This window comes from Symphodus melops (genome assembly GCF_947650265.1).
Source record: "Symphodus melops genome assembly, chromosome: 7".
Lineage (NCBI taxonomy): Eukaryota > Metazoa > Chordata > Actinopteri > Labriformes > Labridae > Symphodus > Symphodus melops.
Genome location: NC_136697.1, coordinates 16,837,189 through 16,860,286, shown reverse-complemented (window position 1 = coordinate 16,860,286; position 23,098 = coordinate 16,837,189). Strand labels below are relative to the sequence as shown.

General features: G+C 41.1%; 2 protein-coding genes across 5 annotated transcripts in view; both read left to right on the top strand.

Moving 5' to 3' along the window:
• The window catches only part of LOC306826676 (zona pellucida sperm-binding protein 4-like), a 350,754-nt gene that overhangs the window by 37,332 nt on the left and 290,324 nt on the right, over positions 1-23,098 (top strand). The gene's annotated exons all lie outside the window — the stretch shown is intronic.
• per2 (period circadian clock 2) lies at positions 1,029-21,879 on the top strand. 4 transcript variants are annotated; one of them, XM_079348122.1, is made up of 24 exons: positions 1,029-1,246; positions 4,980-5,533; positions 10,062-10,154; positions 10,402-10,556; positions 10,797-10,918; positions 11,026-11,227; positions 11,507-11,558; positions 11,888-12,030; positions 12,175-12,253; positions 12,370-12,476; positions 12,576-12,729; positions 13,169-13,283; positions 13,463-13,612; positions 13,821-13,911; positions 14,060-14,237; positions 14,568-14,692; positions 14,862-15,068; positions 15,627-15,890; positions 16,172-17,064; positions 17,369-17,485; positions 18,135-18,375; positions 18,644-18,851; positions 19,412-19,562; positions 19,762-21,879. In XM_079348122.1, exons 2-24 carry the CDS (start codon positions 5,097-5,099, stop codon positions 19,945-19,947), a joined length of 4,470 nt encoding a protein of 1,489 aa, XP_079204248.1. In that variant the 5' UTR covers positions 1,029-1,246; positions 4,980-5,096; the 3' UTR covers positions 19,948-21,879. The 4 variants fall into 4 exon arrangements, with proteins under 4 accessions (XP_079204248.1, XP_079204247.1, XP_079204250.1 ...); XM_079348121.1 differs by having other exon boundaries at positions 14,057-14,237; XM_079348124.1 differs by lacking the exon at positions 14,862-15,068 and having other exon boundaries at positions 14,057-14,237.

Here is a 23,098-nt window from a genome sequence, read left to right as displayed (position 1 = left end):
AAACATGTTCAAACCCATCCCATGTTATCAGTTTAAAACAGAAGCTTACTGCTATTTAATGTTTCAACAATTTCCTTATTTTTCACTTAGTTGTTGGCCTTTCAACATTAAGAAAACGTTAATTTAATGAAGGTAAATAGCTCAAATAAAACTTTGATTTCAGGTGCTACGTGTCTTTTTTCTTTGGGTCTTGCTATGTTCTCTATAACAAAACTTTCTGGACCGAGTGTTATTTCATAACAAATATCAAATATCACTGGAGCTCCGTCACAACGCTTCTCTGACTTTTATATAACGATGAATGTAAATTAGATAACAGGAGAAGAGACACCATGCGTTTGTATTGCTGCATTCATGAGCTGCTCGGGTTGGCCAATTCTCTCAGTTAGGGAAGTCGTCCTTCCGAGTTTTTCATATATATATATATATATACAGTATATACACACACTTGTGATGACGATTCAGACTTCAAGTCGGGACCCTGGGCATGTTGGGTTACCGAACTCGACCAAAGCAGGTGTTCATGTGGATTCCACAACTCAGAGAGTGGTTTTTACGATGTGTCCGACACCGCATAAATAACATTATTATCATGATTGACGTAACATGTAGTTGCGTAGAGGATTGCGCATCAAACAGTTCACCCACATTGGCCACACACACACACACACACACACACACACACACACACACACACACACACACACACACACACACACACACGCACACACAGACACACTTGTATAACAGTTTAGATAACAGTCGGGCCTGCGCCTCTGGGCGGACCATACACTGCTTCATTCACCGGCTGCAGCCTCGTAGTGATTTGCTCTCGCCTCTTACACGCTTGAAACAGCCGTGGGATTCCACGTGAAATCGTTGACAGCCTTATGTAAAAGAGTGACAGCAATATGGACCAATCACAGCGTGTGGCGGCAGCTCAAGCAACCGCCCCATAGGATTAATTGGTTTAGAGCGCAGTGACGTAGAAACAAGCTGCATTCGAGACCAATGGGCAAAAAGCTGGAGGAGGGGCTCCGAGAGGGAGCTCGGAATGAGGTCAGTGTCTTAGCTCGAGATGCAGGGCAGAGAGTCGGTGAGTCTCGTAACGAAAGTGACACGGAGCAATCCGTCCATCCAGTCCGGGACCAACCTCCACTTTTCTGATCAGCTATAAACAGCTCTAACATCGAAAGCTTTCTGTCCCGGAGACATATCGATCAGGAGAGGATTTGTGCTTTGTCAGGTTGGTGGAGTTTTACTATTACATATGCGAGCTGTATTCTATTGGGATTGCTGTTTACTACACAATGTTTTTAGATTTGACAACTGAAGATAACATCGCTCCTAATAGTGTTGAGTATGGATATTATGAATAATAGCTAATAATAGTAGCCTTAAATGCGTGGATCGTCAAAGTTGCATAACTGTGTCAGTGTAAGGGTCAGCCCCGGTCAGCAGGCCAGCAGTGCTCAGCCCTGCCCACCTGTCAGCGGGGACACAAGTCCATCTGTATGGAGACAATGTTGTTGGGATGTTGGCTATATAACCACCAGTGACCTGCTCTTTTAGTAAAAGTCATTGAACCAACACGAGCAGAGTTGAGACAAGTATCGGTGGAGTCTGTCGTGGTGCAAGTAGACGTGGTTTCTCCTGGTGTCACATGAAAATTCCTGCATCAAGCCTTACATAAAGTCTGCTGCAGCACATGGCACAAGTTCATCCGCATCACCGAGGAGAGAATTTGTGATGTTCGAGCAACTGCTGAATGTTTGAGTCACGCGCTTTGTGCGGCTGGTTTACATAAATGGTGAGCTACATTAACCCACCTAAGGAACTCGTTTGTCGTAGGTTGGAGGTAAACTTTTATCTTACTGGAATACAGATTTGTATTTCTGTAATGTTTTTCAAAGTGTTTTTGCATGTGAGGGGTGTTGGTGTAGACTAAAGCCGTTTATAAATTAGTAGGGTAACTTAATGCAGGTTAAGTAACTGGCGAGACATCCACCGTGCTGTTGTCAGTTTAATTTCATGTACCGACCAAATCTGACATAATGCATTCCAGACATTATGTAAACAGTTTTCAAAATGGAGGTTTAACAGGTTATCCTTACCTGTGCAGCAGATACATCTGAAAGCTTGACATTAACAGGAAAAACTGGACAGTTTATTAACTTTTTTTTCTTTTTACCACAAAGGAGAAAAAAACTAAAAAAAAATCTTTATTGGGTTTAAACCAAAACAAAATTGTTGCCTAATTAAATAATTGGTAGCTTCTGAGTTTGTTGTTTATTCAATTAAACCTTTTATTTGAGCTATACTTTTGATACTTGTTTACTTTTTTAAAAGTGAAAACAATAGCATTTTGTTATTAATCCTTATAGTTTTTTCCAGACACATGTAATTCAACAGTTATTGTTTATTTATTTATTTAAGATCATTAGGCTGCGATATTCTGCAGTTTTTATTGTGACTGGAAAGGATATCTGATGATGCATGACCAGCTGGTGAGGGGGAAGTCACTTACATCATACACAGGATTAATGGTCCGAAGGTTTGACATCACACTTGATACACATTTCCCAAGCTAAAATTGACAACAGAAGAACAGGGAGATGCATGCAAGTGACTTGGTCTGTTAAATGAAAGGCAAACTCTCTTAAAGGGTTCAGTGACTTTCGTAAAGGTGGGTTGTGTCCAGGTCACTGTGAAAAGTCCAGCTTACCGTGGCTGTCTTTGACATTCACTTCTGTGGTTGACATGTTCAAGACAAAAATGGCAAATGATTATCTTCCATCTCTAATGGAACAATTCATACCGATCTGAACATGAAGACCTCTGTTCTTTTTTTAGCCACCAGGGTAAATGGATAAAGAGCTGGGTGGTCTTGGCGTGAAGTACAGCATGTCGTGTGCAGTTTGTATCTGATCCATTACATCTATTGAAGGTGTAGCAAAAGTAATAATACAATGCAAACTTGACATATTCAATATATTCTTAAGTAAACCTGTAAAGAAGAGCCAACATGCGTTAAGCAGTCAGGACAGTAAAATAGAATAGAACGTCTGAAATGAAATGCTGTTGTGTGTCAGGGCTTTTAAAATCAGGAGCAAACAAGTGTATGTGAATTTTTTTTTTTAAAGCCAAAATCAATTCAAACATATATTTGTGAATAAAAGCGTCTCAAGTGTCATCATGTGCTGCAGTTTTGAGGCAATGACTTTTTGATGTGCAAATATGCAGTGTTGTTTTCAGTCTGAGCCCATTTATTCTAGATGTATAATCATGTAAATTATGTTCTTGACACACGCATTGGTGTTGAGCACCGTGACATTAATATATAACAACAATGGACAAACCGCAATGGGATTTTTAAAATTCAAACAACAATAAAGCTGTGGCTGGACCAAACAGCATTTCAACCGTACCATTACATTTTTTACCAGTTTAATTTCTCGCCTTGTCCAAATGGATTGTTTTGTTCTTTTTTTTTACAATGAAAGGTCCACTTCCTTTGTCACTCAATTATCTCCTGAAACTCCACTAACATCCAGAAAGAGCAAGTGAGCAACATGTTCCCAGCATGTAATGACTGTGTCTCAATCTCTGATTGTCCAGACTGACCTTAAATTGAATTAAAATGAACTTAAAGCTATTTGAAGTGTTATATTTAACCTTTCATTGGTTTGTGTTTTTTTTCTCAGTTTACCTTGTTTGCCACTTGTGCCTCACTATACTTACCTCAGGGATGGATGTTTTTTTAAATCTCCCTCAATAAGGACAACTGACGTCAGAAGATGTCGTTGAGCCGTCGTTGGCTGACTAATATGTCTTTTAGAGGGTTAACTTGAGTAATAAGATTTATCTGAAGATGTTTCTCTTGTTCTGCAGACTATTAGCTTAACCACAATGGTGAGCTAAGGTGCTGCACTGTTATGCTGCAGATAAATCCTCACAGAAAGTGATATTGCTCCTGTGTATTTTAATATAGAAGTCCCCAAGTTATAGAAAGATGTCTAACCTGTTTTTTTTAAATTGTAGATTTCAGTGTATGATGACCCAGTTTACACATTAGCATAGTTTTGGAAAAAAACAACAACAACCTTTCAGCAGGTCAGTGATAAGTGTTCTAAAGACTGTGAACTCACTGCTCTCTGACATCAGCAAGGGCAAACCCATTAGTTACTCATTAGTGGAAATGTTTCGCAACTGTGGTTTTCCTCAACATGGCAGAATCATGAAACCAATGTTTCAACTTGACTACACAGCCTCGAGGTCCTCCAGATAAAAGTGTTCATTTCAAACATGCTCTTAAAGTAATCAATTAAAAAGCTCAGCATATTGATACAAAGTCCTGAAGTCACTGCCCTCAATAAAAGGAGCCGTTTAATGTACAGGGTTTACTTCTATTTATAGAATTGCCAATTTGATTTTTTTGAAAGAAATGTTTGCATTTTCTTTAACTCTTGTTAAATTGTCATGCCTTAACACATTTCCTTATGCCAAATCCATCACTAATAATCTGCCTTAGTTTGTGAAATTCTTGTGATTTTAGTTTGTGGATTTTTTCACGTTGACTTTGATGCTTAATAATTGCACGGTGACACTCCCAGACTGTGGCCACAACCTGTGATGGCCTTCAGGTAAACACTGTCTGCTTTTTTATGTGGATAATCCCTTTGAAGCCTTTGGGGGCTCACGTGAGACAGATCCACTTCTCCCAAAGGCCACAGTGTCTGACCATCAGGGCATTTTCGATAAATATCAGAGCGACACCTGCAGAGCTCTTCAGAGGTTATAGGTTAAACCCTGCAAGGTGCTCTGATATCTACTCAGACAGAAAGAAATCAGACCAGAATTATTTATGTTACCTGTTGTGCTGCTCGATCGTAGATTTTGTAAACTTTTAAATACAAGAATACATACCTTATATGAATGTTATTTCATTACTAACACATATTATCTCCTTCTTCCAACAGATCAGTCTGCCTCCTCTCTGATTCAGTCCAGAACGCCCTTGTGAAAATGGGGTGATTGTGTTCTTTCATCGTCTATTTACAAAAACCTGGACTAAGCCCAGGTCACTACTCCTCCTGATGTCGGAAGATTCAGACATAAAACCCTATCACTTCCCTGAGCTGGAGGATGAGGATGGAACCTGCAGAGTGTCCACCTCTTGCAGGTCGATTCCAAGAGGGGCCTCAGGATGCAGCTCCATGGCACAGCTGCACCGGTTGGGAGGCTACAGTCAAGGTGGGCCTGAATTAGGCCTCCCATCTGAGGGCAGCGAAAGCAGCGGTCAAGACCCTCCTGCCTCACCGCATAACCACCGCAAGAACATCCGCTCGCGATCGCTCCCCGAGGAAGACGTGGAGATGAAGAGCAGCGGGTCTAGTGGGTCCAGCGGGAGCGGAACAGAATCTCACGGCAATGAGAGTCATGGCAACGAAAGCCACGGCCACGAATCAATGGGCAGCTCCAATGGCAACAGCAAAGACTCAGCACTGCTTGAGTCTTCTGAAAGCAACAAGAGGTCAGTGATGGACTTTCTGATCATAAAGCCATTAGTAAGCCTGCTTCTTCTGTTACGTCTCTGTAATTGTTAGTGTAAAAGAAAAACTTGGTAGAAAAACTCCCAAATATATCCAAAATCCTTTTTCAAAATAACACTCAAAAATCTAAGATGAGGTCACGCATCTTTTGAAGTGGACAGTCAAGATGAGAAGTCATCAGGAGATATTCAATGGGATTAAGTTATCAAAAACTTTTTTTCCCCCCTTGACATTTTGGCTATACTGCTTCATTAAGTATAAAATATGCAGGGAAGTGTGCTTTCATTTGTGTTAATACAGACACACAGTGATATCCATCAATTCTTTGAAAAAAGTGTTTGAAATATGTCTCTCCAGTCCCTGAAAAGAAAGGGTTTAAAAATGATGTTGATATTATGATTTGAAAATTGGCTAGTTTGTCCTTTACTGTACACTCAGCCTTCTTCCTTTGACCCTCAACCATATTCAGAGAGACTGTTGCCTTTTTAGGAATAAAATATAACATCCATGTCCACTCTGCCTTCCACTTCAACAGACCCGCTCTAATGAATGCATTCATTAGCATTTCATGTACGTAAGACTTGGCTAATGTCAGTGGCTATATGAGCCAGGGCTGTCGTGATGGTCATCCAGGAAGTGGTGTGTTCCAAACATAGGCAAACCTGCTCCATTGGTTTCCTTTGACCACAAGAGCCGTCCCGCAGGAGCTCAAAATAGAAACAGTGATGAATCTGAGTTACTTGTTTTAAAATTATAATCCTTTCAGTGTTATTTCCTGCCAGCTGAGCCGTACCTGAAAGACAACCAGACCCAACAACAGACGTGCTATTTGTCAGACACTTGTATTTTTCGAGGCTGAAGAGGATTGACATGGAACATAATTTCATTTTACTGCGACAATGTCGTCACTCACTGTGGAGCAGATCTCATCCCACTTGAAACAACACTATACTAACTGTGTCATTGTCAAACAAACATTGATACTACGCATGCTACAGTAAAACTTTCCACTCATAAGGACATATTTGTGTTCTTTATCATCTTGCTTTCACAGAGATTCTGTAACAGTTGATAATTTTAAGGTAATCAAATAAAAATAAATCACGATATCTCATGAAAGGCAAAAATATAAAATGGCTCTTCAAAAGGTCAAGCGCAGAATTAAATGGATTACTGACTATTAATGACAATGTTCATGTTTTGATGACGATATCTTGCCATATTGATAATTGGTCCCACCACTAACTGGGAGACTAGTTGGTGACCGAGTAACTCTTGAGTAAACTGTTCTGTACTGAGCATGTGTCTGTTGTTTGCCAACCCTCAACAAAGGGTTGGCATTAGCTCAAGTCATAATGACAGAACATTTCCCATTTCACCAAAGAGCTGTGACATGACCAGAAATAGTTTGTGACACAGAACGTTGCTCTGCTCTTTGAGACAACTGTGAGTGGCTTTTGGGCTCCCAGTTGGGGGATTGGATTTTTGTCAGTCAAGAGTCTGTGGGCTGGCTTTTCTTGTGATGCCAGATGGGTTGTGTCATGCTCTGTAACTCATTGTTAGTGCCATGGCAACAAAACTATTCTTTGTTTGTCACTGGGCGGAAAAAGCCTCGTTGCATGCTCTCTCATTCTTCTCTGCCCTGCCTCTCTTACGTCATTAACCCCCGTCAGACCAAACATTTCTTTACAACTCCTTTTTTTTTTTCTTGTCTGAATTTGTCTCACACACTTAGGCGGCTCCCTCCCTCATGCAGTGATGTGAGGACTGTAACTTTTTCCAAACTTATGATAAGATAGTGGCGGTGTTTAATTCCTTGAGTGACATCCACATCCGTTTATTTGAAAGTCAGCATGTAAAGTTTAGCGTCCGTTAACACTGGTGCCTTCTACTGCCAAAAGCAGTATCATTCACCAAAGCTTCAATTACAAAGACCATGTGTTACCTTGTGTGTGGCTCTCAGCTGTGCACTTCTAAGACAAGAAAGAAGGAAAATCTGCAGTGACATTCTGCCTTAAAATGCAAAACTCCTTTTACCTCATTTGCATAAAGTTGATCCTGTCTCTTCATCAGTCAAATGTTCACCCTGCTAGTCAGTGGAAGGTTTATGGTTAAACAAGGCCACCTAGCCCTGATCTTCACCTTGATCACAGTTATGTGCTTAACATCTTTTAGGAACAAGTTTCCATGACTCACAGACTAAATACAACCATGTCAGTTAACCTACTGATCGCTAATACAGGGATCGCTAATACAGGTTAAGAGTGTGCAGTTGAAAACCAGCTGTTGCATTTGCAAGCCCTGGCTGCAAATGCAACAGAATTAGAATCCTTCCCTTTGCCAAAAGCGGCTATGTGTAAAGGACTTTTCTATTCCTGGAAAAGTAAGCAGGTTAAACATGGTAACCCTGAGATGAGTCAGTGAGTCAGTATATCACAGCGGCTGTAGAGCTCTTCAGATAACAGTCTACTCTTAGTGAAAAAAATATTCACACTCAAAAACATAATGACACCTGGGGGTTTTTAACTGAAAGTGAAAGTTTTCCTCCAACATCCTTGTTTGCAGCTTATATGAGAACTTAAAACTTCAAAATGGCAATAAACAAACACACGAATGATGCATTGTTACAGGTGCCTGGGATCCAACACGCATATTACCAAAGTACTTTAATTAATCATTTTTGTACTCTAGCAAATCTACTTATTCATCACAAATGTACTTTTTTTTTACACTTAAGGGAATAATTGGTAGATGCATCAATATTTGTAAGTAAGGCTAATAACAAAAACAACTTCCCAAAGAGAAAGCAAAGATATCTATTTTCAATATAGAAAATTCATATTTCTGTTTGTGGAGCTGTCTCCTAGCTATTAGCATGCATATATTAGTTTAGAAGCTGCATGTAATACTTTTGATTTTCTTTGGGCATTGCATTTGGCTCGCACACACAAACAGAAAAAAAACAAGGACGTTTACATCCTTTGTACAGCTGATACCCTAAACACCTACTTCAGGTGTGCTTAGAGATATGCACCATTAAACTGTGGCAGACGTCTGGCTCAGAAAGTTTTCCACCATGTCAAAGGTTTACTCTTAGCTGAGCAACCTTTCCTCACTTTCACCTCCGAGAGAGAAACAGGGTGCAGACAGATCCGCTTACACACTGTTAATGAACCTACTCTGACTAATTGTTTCTAAATCTCACTCAGTTATATGCCTAGTCTAAAACCAGCTGTTGTATTCTGAAGCACTAAAGGCTGCATTTAAAAGACTTAAAACCTGCTTGTGCTTGGAGAATCTATTTGTGAAGGGTTGTTCTATTCCTAGCCTGGTAAGTAGGTTATACATAGTTACCTGTGCTGTGGTTAGTCATTGTCACTGAGGACTTTCATGTATTAGTGTAGCGTTAAGCTTGTAGGCTAATGCAGTCGATCTCCCACACAAAGACACAGACATAAAATCTAGCTACACACACACACACACACACACACACACACACACACACACACACACACACACACACACACACACACACACACACACACACACACAAAACTCAAATGGTGTGGATGAGTTGCATGTGGGAACAAAAGCAGCCAATCTATTTGATTTGATAGTATAATCTAATGATTCTCCAACTCAGACAGATTCGCTGCACCTCAAGTCCACTCTGGATTGAAAACGTACATACACCAGCTGGGACCTGGCATGGGATTTGAGCGTGTCCTCCGCTCATGTCCAAATTGTGTAATAAGTAGTAATGCCGAACTTTGCGTGGAAATGAGCGTACGCTCATTTTTCTGTCGTACGTACGTTTGATAAGTGAGGGCCAGAGTGAGCAAATGTGTGAACAGAGATTGTCATTTTCAGGAGAATGAATCTTGAACCAGTGGGATTTTTTTCCTGCTTTAAGGGACAACTGTGGAATATTTCAGGAGCCACTCTAATTACTGTTTTAGAGCACCAAGAAGGCAGTAATTACAGGACCCAAAGTGTCAATCTGTGCCTTTGCTCTTCATTGTATTCAAGTCCCTAAATCCTACTTTATTAGGGCTATCCTGCCGTGCAACCTTTGAGCTACAGGTGCAATCTTGGTCCTCAGGGAGGTGAAGTGACCTCAGATTTGAAGTGTCGTTATTTGTAGACTGGCTGCTAAATTAGAGCTGCATGTGCATTGTTCACCCTTCAGTTCCTCAAAGGCCTAAATCTGCTCACCCCTTTTTGAGGCTCACTTTAGCAGCACCCCATATTGTGAGACTACATACTGAGTAGGCTATTTTTACTCAGCTTGAGCATCTTAGCAACATCAGGTGTCTCTGCCAGTTAAGAAGAACCTGCTTGTGTGAAATGTGTGCTTCAGAAAGATCAGGAAATTGTGACTATTTTATTATGTATCGCTTAACATTCTTGAATCTTGAATGAACTACATAAGGACTTTATATTGTTCTCTTTGTGTGTCTCTGTTATTGATGTCATTTCTATATTGTTGGAAAATCTTGTCTCCTACAGCTCAAATTCCCACAGTCCATCTCCTCCCAGCAGCTCTAACGCCTTCAGCCTGTTGAGCTCCGAGCAGGACAATCCATCAACCAGCGGCTGCAGGTTAGTGCTCTAAAAGCTACTATAACACTGCAAACACTTGTTTGTACTTTGCAGGACAATTACGTCAATCATACTTGGGAACCAATTGTGCTTACACTATGCTTCTATCAAAGTATTCCATTGTCTCCTTTTTAAATCTATTCTATACAGCAAATCCGTCTACATATCAATCTGTATCTTTGGGACAGTTTCCATTGTTGCATTTCTCTGATTTGCCCCGGTGCATGTGTGTTTATGCATCTTGCAGTAGTCAAGAGTCGGCCAAAGCTAAGACCCAAAAAGAAGTGCTAAAGACTCTGAAAGAGCTGAAGCATCATCTTCCTGCTGAAAAGAGACACAGTAACAAGTCCACCACATTGAACACCCTGAAGTACGCCCTGCGCTGTGTCAAACAGGTGGAAGGTGAGAAAAACCTTTCCTAAGTCTATCCACTGTGTAAATAAGCCTTGAGAAAGCATTGCCCGTTCGGAATGTTTACTGATGGCAATGTGAAGTAGAGGGTCTTATAAAGTCGTCAGTCTGTTGTTACAGAGCAGACTCATTTAAGTACAAGCCCCCTTTATTTCCCTGTGTTCAGTATCAAACATCCCCTTATGGATTTCTTATTGAGGGCCGCCAATAACTGATTCTGCTTTCTTGCAGCCAATGAGGAGTATTACCAGCTGCTGATGATCAATGACAGTCAGCCTTCAGGCCTGGATATTTCCTCTTATACGATAGAGGAGATAGACAGCATAACTTCTGAATACACCCTCAAGAACAACGTGAGACTCTTAATTATCTTGAAAATAATATAATAATAATAATAATATTTTGCCTATATTTAAAGTTGGGTTTTCAAATGTGTCTACTGCTTTTGTCTCTTCAACAGGATATGTTTGCTGTAGCCGTGTCTCTGAACACAGGAAGGATCGTCTACATCTCAGACCAGGCTGCCTCCATCCTCAACTGCAAGAGAGATGTGTTCAAGGACACCAAGTTTGTTGAGTTCCTTACGCCGCAGGATGTCAGTGTCTTCTACAGCTTTACAACGCCGTACCGCCTGCCCTCATGGAGCATGTGCACTGGTGCAGGTAGATATGTAACAACTTCACTAATCTCTACAAATCAGACATACAGTTGCACAGAATCCGTTGTGTCCTACACATGGAAATATTCTGGCAAGCACATGAAATTCAGACTTCACTCTGATCCAACCTTTACTTTAAATTTATAGAAACTGCAGAGCTGCCCTTCTAATGGATGATTTGTATGGATATAACCAAAGCCTGATCACCTACATGGAGCCGTGACCAGCATTCGATGAGATTGTGTTGCTTTTGAATTAAAACATTTTTTCCCCCCCTGTTTAGAATCATCCCCGTCTGACTGCATGCAGGAGAAATCCTTCTTCTGTCGTATCAGGTAGGTGATCGTTGGGTCAAACTTGCTGTCGGACCATCTGCTGTCCATGACGCTTTCTAGTTTTTATTCATGCTTCCATTCCACTGAATGTTTCTCAATTAGTTTGTGACATCATATGCTTGTGAGCTCTAATCAGATGCTTTTTCCAGTCCAGTTTCATACATAATAGAATACAATCACACACTGTCTGTACTTGTAATAGCACAATACGTCCCCCCTCTCTGTTTAATGAATGTAATTACAAATCTAAAAAACCTGGACAAAACTTGCAGACAGACATTCCTTATTTAGTTTGTGTTAATTGAATTCTTTTTCAAACTAATTTGTAGTGGTGGTAAAGAGTGCGAAGGCGACTTGCAGTACTTTCCATTCCGCATGACGCCCTACCTGATGAAGGTCCAAGACACAGTACATGCTGAAGACCAGTTCTGCTGCCTCCTGCTGGCCGAGAGAGTTCACTCTGGTTATGATGGTAAGAAACAGAATGCAGGTTTGAGAATCCATTTTTTCTTATTCTGAAAACGTATGAATTATTAATCCTTTTTTAGATCAGTCACAATTGTAATTGAGAGAGCAGCAGGGTTAATTAAGTTTTTTTTTTTTTTTTTTTTTAAAGCTCCTAGAATACCTACCGACAAACGCATCTTCACCACCACACACACTCCGAGTTGCGTGTTTCAGGATGTGGATGAAAGGTAAGCCACTTTTTCAGTCTTTGCACAGACATGACCTCGCTGCTAAAGGACTCAAGGTTTGGTGCAGTTCCCTTTTAAACTTACTTGCTAACTGCCTTATTTTTCCTTTGTCTCAGAGCGGTTCCTCTCCTTGGGTACCTCCCTCAGGATCTGATTGGCACACCAGTCCTCCTCCACCTGCATCCCAATGACCGGCCTATTATGTTGGCCATTCACAGAAAGAGTAAGTCTTGCAAAATAGAGCTGATGAAGACAGAATTTCTTGGGTCCACACAGAAAAACCTTTCATGATCTGACTACATTATTTTCTCCTTCTCTGAAGTTCTTCAATATGCAGGGCAGCCGTTTGACCACTCATCCATTCGGTTCTGTGCTAAAAATGGAGAATACGTCATTCTCGACACCAGCTGGTCCAGTTTTGTCAACCCCTGGAGCCGCAAGGTGTCTTTTGTTATAGGGAGACACAAAGTGCGGATGTGAGTATTACTGCCTTGTGTGTCAGTCAGCTGCACAGAGCTACACTGTTCAATAGAAAGACATTCATGGAGCAGTAGCTGTTTCAAAGTAAGCTGGACCAGTTAATGACACCGCCTTTCATCGAGAATATCTAACAGTCATTAACCACTGAGACCATCGTAACTGCTCAGTTTATTGCCACACTTAACGGGTCCTGTTTGTGCCTCCAAGTCTTGAAACTTTTTTTCTTTCTTTTCAACTTATCATATTTACACAGCCAAAGAAAGGAGAAGTTTTCTTCCCTCTCTTTAATCACACAAATATTGACAGCTGATCTTGTAGTCTGTTGCTAAGTTTTACTCCGGACAGCTGCTGCTGCCTTTGTTAGATTTGTTCAGTTCTGTTTTGATAAATGTCACTTTTCTGAAGTGTTCTTCTGTTTCTTTCTTTGTGTATCAGGGGCCCTGTGAATGAGGATGTGTTTGAGGCCCCCTCCTCTTCTGTTGGAGAGAGGAAGACCATGGACTCTGACATCCAGGAGGTTACTGAGCAGATCCATAAGCTGCTGTTACAGGTCAGAGTCTGTGAAGGGGCAGAATTATTAAGGATGTTAGGGACTCTAAAGAAAGTCAATACCTCTCAAAATTAAAGCATAGGTGTGACTTATAAAGAAATATATGCATCCACTCATACCTTCACCTATGTTTTTATTTTTTTAATTTGTCTCTTTTTTTTCTCTATATCTATAATTAGCCTGTTCATAACAGTGGGTCCAGTGGCTACAGCAATCCTACCAGAAACGATCATCTTACGGGCATGACCTCCTCCAGCGAGAGCTTCGACAAGTGCAACGGGAGTAAATCGGGACTAGAGGAGGAAAAATCAAGCAGCAAAGAAAGACCTGTGAGTAAACCAAGGAATAATTCAAGTTCCAGATATATATTCACATAAATCAGAATACATGTTGAATTTGGTTTAATTACTGTATGTTTGGATTTTCTTTTTGAAATGTCTTCATGAAATAGTCTTTGAACATATTTCAAATAAGATGCAGAAAGGATACAATTCGTCAAACTGCTGTCGTGTTAACTTCTCTCTTTCAATTTCAAAGCGAACATTCCAGGAAATCTGTAAGGGGGTTCACCTCCAGAAGAACCAGAGGCAGCACACAGCTAAAACAGAACACAAGAAGAGCAATGGCAGTAAGTCCAGTTGATTTTATATTTTTGTGTGTGGTTTTAAGGAAAAGGAGAGAGTGTGTGGATACATATATATATATATATATATATATATATATTCAAAACAACTTGAAATGTGATTGGACCCTAACTCTTGGCCTCCCTCCAGTAGAGTCTCTCCAGAAGAGCCTGGCTGTGGCTCCACCAAAAGACTTTGCAGCTCCTCTAAACGGGAGGGAGACCGGGTTCCCTTTAATGGAGAGCAGGTCCTCTCTCCAGGAGGAGATGGCCTTCAATGACCAGAGAGTCTACTCCTACCAGCATGTGAGCTGTCTGGACAGCGTTGTCAGGTACAAAGATGGAAACTGAAGCCAGGACACTATTTTAACCATTCCTTGTAAACATTTGATTAGGGGTTATCCACCTAATAACACATTGGACTCAAGTAGATGTAATCTTTAAACCAGCTAATGCTCTAAATGGTCTGAGGAAAATATCTCACTCTGACTTTTCCTCTGCTAGGAAGTTTCCAGTCAGTTTGTGTTTCAGATTCGATTTGAGTTATTTCTGATGCAACTTCTACTTAATGTATTTCTTTTTCTTAAAGCTTCTTAAAGCTGTTCTTTGTTTTTAATTGGATTTAATAAACTGATGTTGTGACTGTGTTCTTATTCCTGAAGGTACTTGGATAGCTGTAATGGTCCCATCACCATGAAGAGGAAGTGCCAGTCTTCCTCTCACACCACGTCATCTAACTCAGATGATGACAATCAGAAAGGATCAAACAGTATGCAGGTGTCTGCAGGTATGTTTCACCAATTAGTTAACTACATCTAAAGGATATAAGTCACTTAATTTCACTTTATCATACAGATCTGCAGCCTTCTAGGGCCTCTCTGGCCTTGACACTCTTCTTTAAGACACTGTAATGCCAGCTCCATGTCAGCATATCTTGTTCTCTGTTCTCTTGGCAGAACCAGCCTTGTTGAAGGATCAGTGTGGCTTCTCTGCTTTAGATGATCGAGACAAAAAGTCCAGCGACGCAGCCGCAGCGGTAGTGGGCACCTCACTACCCCTACCTGTACCTAACAAGCCAGAAAGTGTGGTGTCCATAACCAGCCAGTGTAGCTACAGTAGCACAATAGTGCATGTTGGGGATAAGAAACCTCACCCAGAGTCAGGTACAGTGCTGTGAAAAAGTGTTTGCTCACAACCTGATTTTTCTGTCTTACATATTTCTAACGCAGAAAGATTTCAGATCTTTAGTACATGTATTTAAAAACCTACATCACTTATATAAGACTTGCTAGCTCTTTTTTCTTTTTTTTTTATATATAAACGGTTGTAACTTTTTTTATTATCTCTATTTTTTCCTCAAGTTTTTAATTTTAAAGATCTGAAACTTCTTTGCGTGACAAATATGCCGAAACAGAAGAGCTCAGGAAAGGAGTGAATGGTTTTTTAAAGCACTGTAAATGCAACTTTGTACTTGAATGTTTCCACCCTTCTTTCTGTGCGTCTTTGTGTGTAAGTGCCTGTGTCTTTGTCTCTGGGAGTGTAGTTGAGTCAATGGATGCTTGACAGCTTGAATCTTTCTCTCTAAGTAAAATAGTCCTTCTTATTTAAACTTTCCTTTTTGTCATTGTCTCTGCAAACGTGAACAAGCTATGTGCTACATGTCTGGAGCTTTCATTGCTTTACAATATGATCAAGACATTTCCCTGCTGTCATCCACACAGAGATCATAGAAGACGTCCAAGTTACAGGAGAGGCAGCAGAGCCCAGCCAAAACAATGGGGCTTCTGCTTTTGCTGTTTCACCTCCCAGTCAGGAGAGGGAGACCTACAAGAAGCTCGGGCTGACCAAGCAGGTCTTGGCAGCCCATACACAGAAGGAGGAGCAGGCCTTTCTGTATCGCTTCAAGGAGCTTCGCAAACATACTGAACTGAAAGCAAACTGCTCTCAGTACCTGGAGCGACAGAGAGAACAGATCACCAGCAATGGTAAGTCACTCAACCCTACGTACAGATCAGTCAGTATTAGGGCAATATTCAGAGGGAAAAAGAAAGTCATACATTTTCAAAAATCTTTTGGCACTTAAGAATCTTCTTTTTTTAAACTTAGCTCTCATACTCTGTTGGATTTAGTTCCACCACTACTTTATTTATCTTTACTTTGTAATGATGTTTCTGTATTACCAAGTGCCATCTGTTTAGATAACAAAGACACCTGATTCTCATATATATATATATATTTTTTTTTTGTCATCCTCTCAAAACTGTAGCTGTACCCACTGCTAGATCCTGCAAGCAGGTTGGAGCGGGAGCAGTGCCGACCACGCGGCGAGGCACACGGAATAAGAGAACCAAGTCAAAGCGAGCAAGGCAGGTGGAGTCTTCAGACAGCACGGTGTCCCATCATAGGCAACAGCACACGCGGCCTCCTTTTCTAAACCACGGTCTCAACCCAACGTCCTGGTCTAGCTCTGACACCTCACAGGCAACTTTTCCTATGGCCTACCCAGCAGTCATGCCGGGCTACCCCCTTCCGGTTTACCCCAGCGCCCCCCACACAGACGCTACTCAACAAGGATATGGGGTGAACCAGGGCACCCAGGCCACTCCCTGCCCCTCTGTTATCCATCCTCCTCCCTACAATGCCTCCATGGTCACCCCCATTGTAGCTATAATGCTGCCAAACTTTTTGTACCCTCCAATTGCTACTGCTCCGCCACCACCTCAGCCTCTGTACCACCCGGAGACCAGCTTCTCTGTGCAAACACAGCCTTTCTGTCAACCTGGCTTTCCAGGCCAGATCCCCTTCGCAAGCCAACCTACCTTCGGTGTTCTGAACCCGTTCAACTCTCAGAATCACTTTGCTCCTCAGGCAGGCAACCTCGCCCCGTCGTTCTACTGCTCTCCTTACTCAGAAATCCCGAAGGCCCCCATGGAGGGCCAGTCTCGCTCCTCAACGCCACAGTCAGGAAGAGGTGGAGGCCCAGCATCGCCGCCCCTGTTCCAGTCTCGCTGCAGCTCACCGCTGAACCTGCTGGAGCTGGAGCTGTCTGTGGACAGGCTGGACAGCACAGGGCTTACTCCTGGAGGACAAGGGAATAACACAAGTGAAAGGGAGAAAGGCGGTTGTGACAGCCAGGCCAAGGAGAGAGAGCTAAAACAGGTACACAAAAAGACAACTTTTAGTTATTGTTTTGTCGTTTTCCTCCCCAAATATCTCTGAAATATACCTGTATTTCAAACTCCCGTAAACAGGGTTATTCCACTTCGACATTAATTGAAATGTCTCTCAACCTTTCGGGAATGATTGCCATGGTCACAGTGATTCCTTCATATATTTCAGTCTAAAAATGCAGCCAATTTTGCTTTTAAATTGCCGTGCTATGTTTTAAGTCTAGTCAGTCTAGACTACAGATTGAATGTGGCCCAGGGTGTTAATACATGATATTATCCCTTACACCCTATAGCCATCTGTCAGTCTCCTTGGTCCACCAGGACCGTTGTATTACGAGGGCACACCCAGTGTCTGTGAGCATTTGTCTTGGGATAAAGTGTGCTCTAGGCTGAGTTCTTGCAGCAAAGAGGTAGGCGAATCATCAGAATACCTCCACACTTCTCCAATCCCATTCCCCCCAATTCCATTTGTCAATTTTAAGTGTAACTTTTTTTCTTTTCATGACTTACCAGAATTTTAAATCTTGCAATGTATGAGACTGAAAAGACCTAATCTGAAAAGCCAAAAATTCCTTAAGGATGTCCTCAAAGTTCAATAGAAGCCTTATTTTAGTACAACTGTACTGAGTGTATGCCTGAATGCATGCATACATACACTTTTTGATTTTGCATGGCACTCCTCACATTAGCAATGCAAACCCGTTTTGGCATCAAAACAACATTGTGGAGAAATGTTTCTTTGTTGCACATGCTCTGTTAAAACGAGTTGCCTTACTTACTGTCAGGGTCGCTGTTCTTTTTACCTCTGCTCAGCCTTGCAATGTAGCTATATAAATCAAAATGTAATATATAACAAGCAATTTGATCAATAGACGATTTGCTATGCACACTGAAGACACCCAGCTGAGTCTAAAAATGCAGATTCAAGTTGCAGCATAGCCAATGTTAACTGCTCTTGCCTTCTCTGTGAGATGGAGAGGGAACCGATCGTCTATTTGTTAGCACTGCCAGGCCACACTCCCCTTTAATGTAAGCCTTAATGCTTTTGTTTGGTTGCAGGCAAGTTTGCGTGGTGATGGCAACAACAGCGACGTCAACTCTTCATCCAGTGACATGTTAGACATTATTCTCCATGAGGACTCCTGCTCAGCCACATCAGGGTCCATGGGCTCGGGATCCAATGGATGTGGAACTTCTGCCAGTGGGACATCCAACAGCGGGACATCCAACAGCGGGACATCCAACAGCGGGACATCTAAGAGCAGGACATCAGCTGGTGGAGCCTCTGGCAGTGGAACAGGTCTGTTTCAACACCTAATGGATACAATGTAATGTATTAACCTTCCTAGGGGTAAATAAGTAGATTTGTTTATATATATATATATATATATATATATATATATATATATATATATATATATATATATATATATAAATATTTAGTACAGAAATGTGTGAAGGTTGAAATGCTACATTTTTAAGAATGGATCTGAGGACTTTTGTTCAATGATGTCGATACAACATCTTTGTTTTATTTATAAATGTGTGTTCTCTTCGACTGTTCTCAGGAAGCAACAACAGCAGTAATTACTTTGGCAGCGTGGACTCGTCCCAGAACAGCCAGAAGGTCAACGGTCACTCGAGCAGCAGCGATGGACGGCTGGTGGAAATGGACGTGGGAGAAAACTACATCAAGAATACACTTCAGGACCCGCCGTGGCTGCTTATGGCCAACACCGATGACAATGTCATGATGACCTTTCAGCTGCCATCACGGTGAGTAGGAGGACAGCAGCTCAGCCCATAAGGAATAGGATATTGGCCCTGTAGATGTTTGTTAGTTTAACAATCGTCTGTTTGTTATGGAAGGCAAAGGGTGAGCATGCTTACAGGCCTTGTCCTCTCCTTATTGATAAGCAAGTGTCCTGTTTCTCGACCTGACACAGGTTTTCAGGTCTTCAACTACCAATTTCCAAAATAGCTTCAGTCCTTTTTTTTTATTTAACAAGTCTTAAATCTGCCTACAAGTTACCATAAGCTCTTTCACTGAGATGGTGTCCTGTGTAAACAGCCTGTTGTACATCATGTTTAAAACTGTACTTCCTGGCTGAATCCTCTGATGATTGATGTCCTATTTCGTCTTTTAAAGTGAAAAAAGAAGTGTGCATCTCACACTGCAGTATCCCTTTATGTCCACTAGATGGCACTTTTACATTAGCGCTTGGCTTCTTTTTAACAGCCAGTGATCATTCACCTTTGAGCACATATCATCCAGCCTACCTATTACCAAATCAGATTATAGTATCATAGTATATACTGTGTTTGTGTTTTTGCAGTGACATTGAAAAGGTGCTCAGGGAGGACAGAGAGAAGCTGAAGCTGCTGCAGAAGAGTCAGCCACGCTTTTCAGAGGAAGAGAAGAAGGAGCTGATGAAGGTCCATCCCTGGATTAAGAAGGGATGTCTGCCCAAGGCAATAGATGTTAAGGTACACACATGCTATTAATCACTTTTGGTTTGTGTATGGGGCTATTTTTTAAATTTACACAATGGACACAAAGTTTGCCTTAATGCTCATGGTTCTTCTAGCATGAGGATTTTTTTGGGGTTGGGGTTTTTTTTCTTTCTTAAAGTGTCACTTTCACATTCCATTTTCTTGACTTCTCTTTTAAATCTCTGCTGTTCAGGTATGCTCCTGCTGTAAAGGCACCACAGAGGCAGCAGCAGCAGTGATGGATCGACCAGACTTGCTCATCAGTGAAACAGACTCGGGGTGTCTTGACTGTCAGCAGAGGCCCAGAGACCAACTTTCAAACACTGTTGTCATTTCCTGCCACAGCACATCTCCTAGTTCTCAGACCCATCCATCCTGATGGCAAACTGCTCATGACTCTCAGAGTGACTCTTGTAACCCATCAGCGTCTTGTGTTGCAAAACTCAGTACGTTTACATAATGCTAAAACAAGTGAATTTATTGGGCTAGTCCAACTAAACCTGGACTTTTTAAAATCCATATAAACATGTTCGTTGGACTGAAATTGTACAAAGTACAATTTCTCAAAGTCGGACGAACACACCGAGATTGGGAATTGATTTACTATTGCGTGTATACTACTCAGTTGGGCAGAAATTGACCTAGGTATTCTATGCATGCTCCCATCTCCTAACCAGGTTTTGACCAAGAAGTCCATTAGTACAAATGCATAGAAGAGGTTGGTAAAAAAACAAACAAGACAAAAGTATGAACGTGGCTTGTGTTTGATCCAGAATCATGCTTATTTAGACAGACGAGGAGACACGGTTTATATAGCTGAAGGAGGGAAAGATGTTGACATACCGGTACATGGATGGAAGGAAAACTGCTTTCTGCTTGCCAACTTTGTTGGGGTTTTTGTTTGTGACATAATAGGTCAACCAGAAGAAGGTCCAGTACTTGTAGCTGAAAGGAGATATAGCGCCACCTACTGAAGCATATGTAATAAATCGACACTCCCCTGGTGCTAGTATGCTGGAACATGAACAGTATTCCAGTTATATGGCCTAATTGAGCTATAACTGTAGCTCGACTTACAGTAACCGTGCATGTAAACGTACTGACTGTGAAGAGGGATCTAGTTTAAATGATGAAGCATCAGCAAACGGGCCCTTTGCTTTTCACACATGACTTCAACACTGTTGTTGTTCTGCTGATTTTTATTTGTGAGTTGTGCCTGCTTACTGGTCAGGAAAAGGCTCCATTCTACGAAGACTGTTAGAATGTGAATATTGAAATTACGCCTTAGTTTGAAGTTGTTCACTCGATGGATGTTTTTGATAACACTGGGGTCACACCTGAAAGTAATTAAGTACTAGCATTTTTTCTATTCTCTGTACCACTTCATAGTTTGCCAGCTGGGTTAAGGGCTGTATGCATTGAGGAAGAGAAGCAGAACACAATGAGGGAAAAACAACATTATCATCCACTGGGCAACCGGTCAAAGATGAACCAATGCAGTGCTGCCAGGAAGTGGTTCTGTGGTGTTCTTGCTTCTGCAGATGACTGAAGTATTTTGTGTTGTCGATTTTTCCCGGACACTTATATCAGCATGCAGTGACAATAGGAGACATGAATGACCATCAAACACCAAATGAAGAGCATGTTGTAGCTGCACTGGAAAAGGAAAAGGAATGACACTCCTGTCTGTCTGCTCTGTTTACTGTACTCCTCTCACTTTCTGGTGCTGCATAAAGTTACTGCTTTTTGTGAATGTCTCGACATATATGTATATTTTTGTATGCAATCTTTTTATTCTCTAAAAAGAAATGTGTGATTTTAATTTATGATGGAATATTTGGACCAAGAAAATATTTCCTGTGTTGATGAGTACCACCATGAACTGTTGAAAAAACTGGAGTTGTGTGTGGTAAAAGAGTTATTGAATACAGATTTCTTTCCCCAGTTTGAACGTGTGCTACATCACACTTAAAGAGGCCTGATGTTGGTCCTCATGAATATAGGAAAGAGGATGTGTAAGTGTCTGGAGCCCATTGCTGTTCAGGACAAACAATGTGGTCACTTCAGAAGTTAGAGTTGAGGGTTATTTCACTGGTATGAAGCCGCTCACACACTTGAGCCCACTGTGTGGACTGCTTTAAAGCTTCGGCTGTAATGTGAGATTAAACATTGCTTTTGCAACTCATCATTTCCTGATTTTTTTTTTCTTCATGTGTCTGTTATTTAAACTGCAATGTACATATGCACCTTTCAATTTTTCCTTTTTTTGAATTGTGCGTAATGGTCTTTTAATAAAATGTTAACTAATTTACGATGGGGCGAAGTGTCATTAAAGGCCTCTAATTAGTGACGTTGGGCAATCGTTCGATTCGAATAGCACGTTAGACTACATTTATCAAAAACTACATTCAGAGAGCAGCTAGCTGTTAATGGGCTGATGACCAATTAATGCAAGTAAAAGACTGCGAAGTATTGCCCAATATAGCAGGTCGACGCTTCAGAAACGGCTAAGATGGCTTTCACTGTTTGTAGATTCCAGAGAGGATAAGCAAAGCACAAAATAATCTAGAATAGCCTAAAAGCTATTGAAAAGAGTTATTCTAGATGATTTTACGCATTGAAAGTGTGGGTAAGTAAAACTATGGGGTTAATGTCACAGTTACCTATCAAGTAAACTACCTATCCTATCAGGAACGGATGTCTGGCTATAACTTCAGCCCTTCCTCTCTGTTCAGACAGACCACCAGACCACTCTCGGCAGGCAGATCAAAGAGCTCAAAGAGCCCCCCCCCCCCAACAGTCACACCTTCAGGTTCGATCTAAGATGAAGACGAGGTGCGAAAATCAACAAAGTGCCCTCCTGCAGTCATTTACACCTTTGGGGACCCACAAATCCGGTCTGGTCTCCACACAGACACAAACAACAAGTCTGACCGTGGGTTGTATCAGGGTGTTTTTTTTTTTTTTTGCTTTCTTGCGATTTAAAGAGAGTTCACAGTTGATACCTCTACCGTTTGATTAATCGGAAGTAGGACTAACCCTAACCCAGAATACTGTAATAGGAATATACAATATTATCATTATCTGAAATGTAAATATATTAATTACAATCATAATCAGCTTTAACAGCAGTTATTTGTATACATCCAAAGGGTGTTTACTTTGGGTTTGACTGTTCTTATCCTACATACATAAATATGCTTAAACAAGGTGAGTAACAGACTATACTCTGTAAAGGCCTACATAAATACAAATATGATAATGTAATAAAAAAAAAGACATCACTTGTTGACTTGGTATTTGTAAGCCTTACTACAGAAGCTTATTCTTCAAAGTCAAAAAGATTACAGAGTACATTTTTGCCCTTCTAAGTGGACTTAAAAGATTAAACCTTAAGAACAAGCAAATGAAAATGAAATATTTAGGAACAAAATTCAAGATTCATTCATTGTCATTTAGCAGACAAAAGGATGCTGTAACAATAGCTTTATTCAGCTGTAGTTAAAAGTTGTCGAAATAGTAGCACTCTT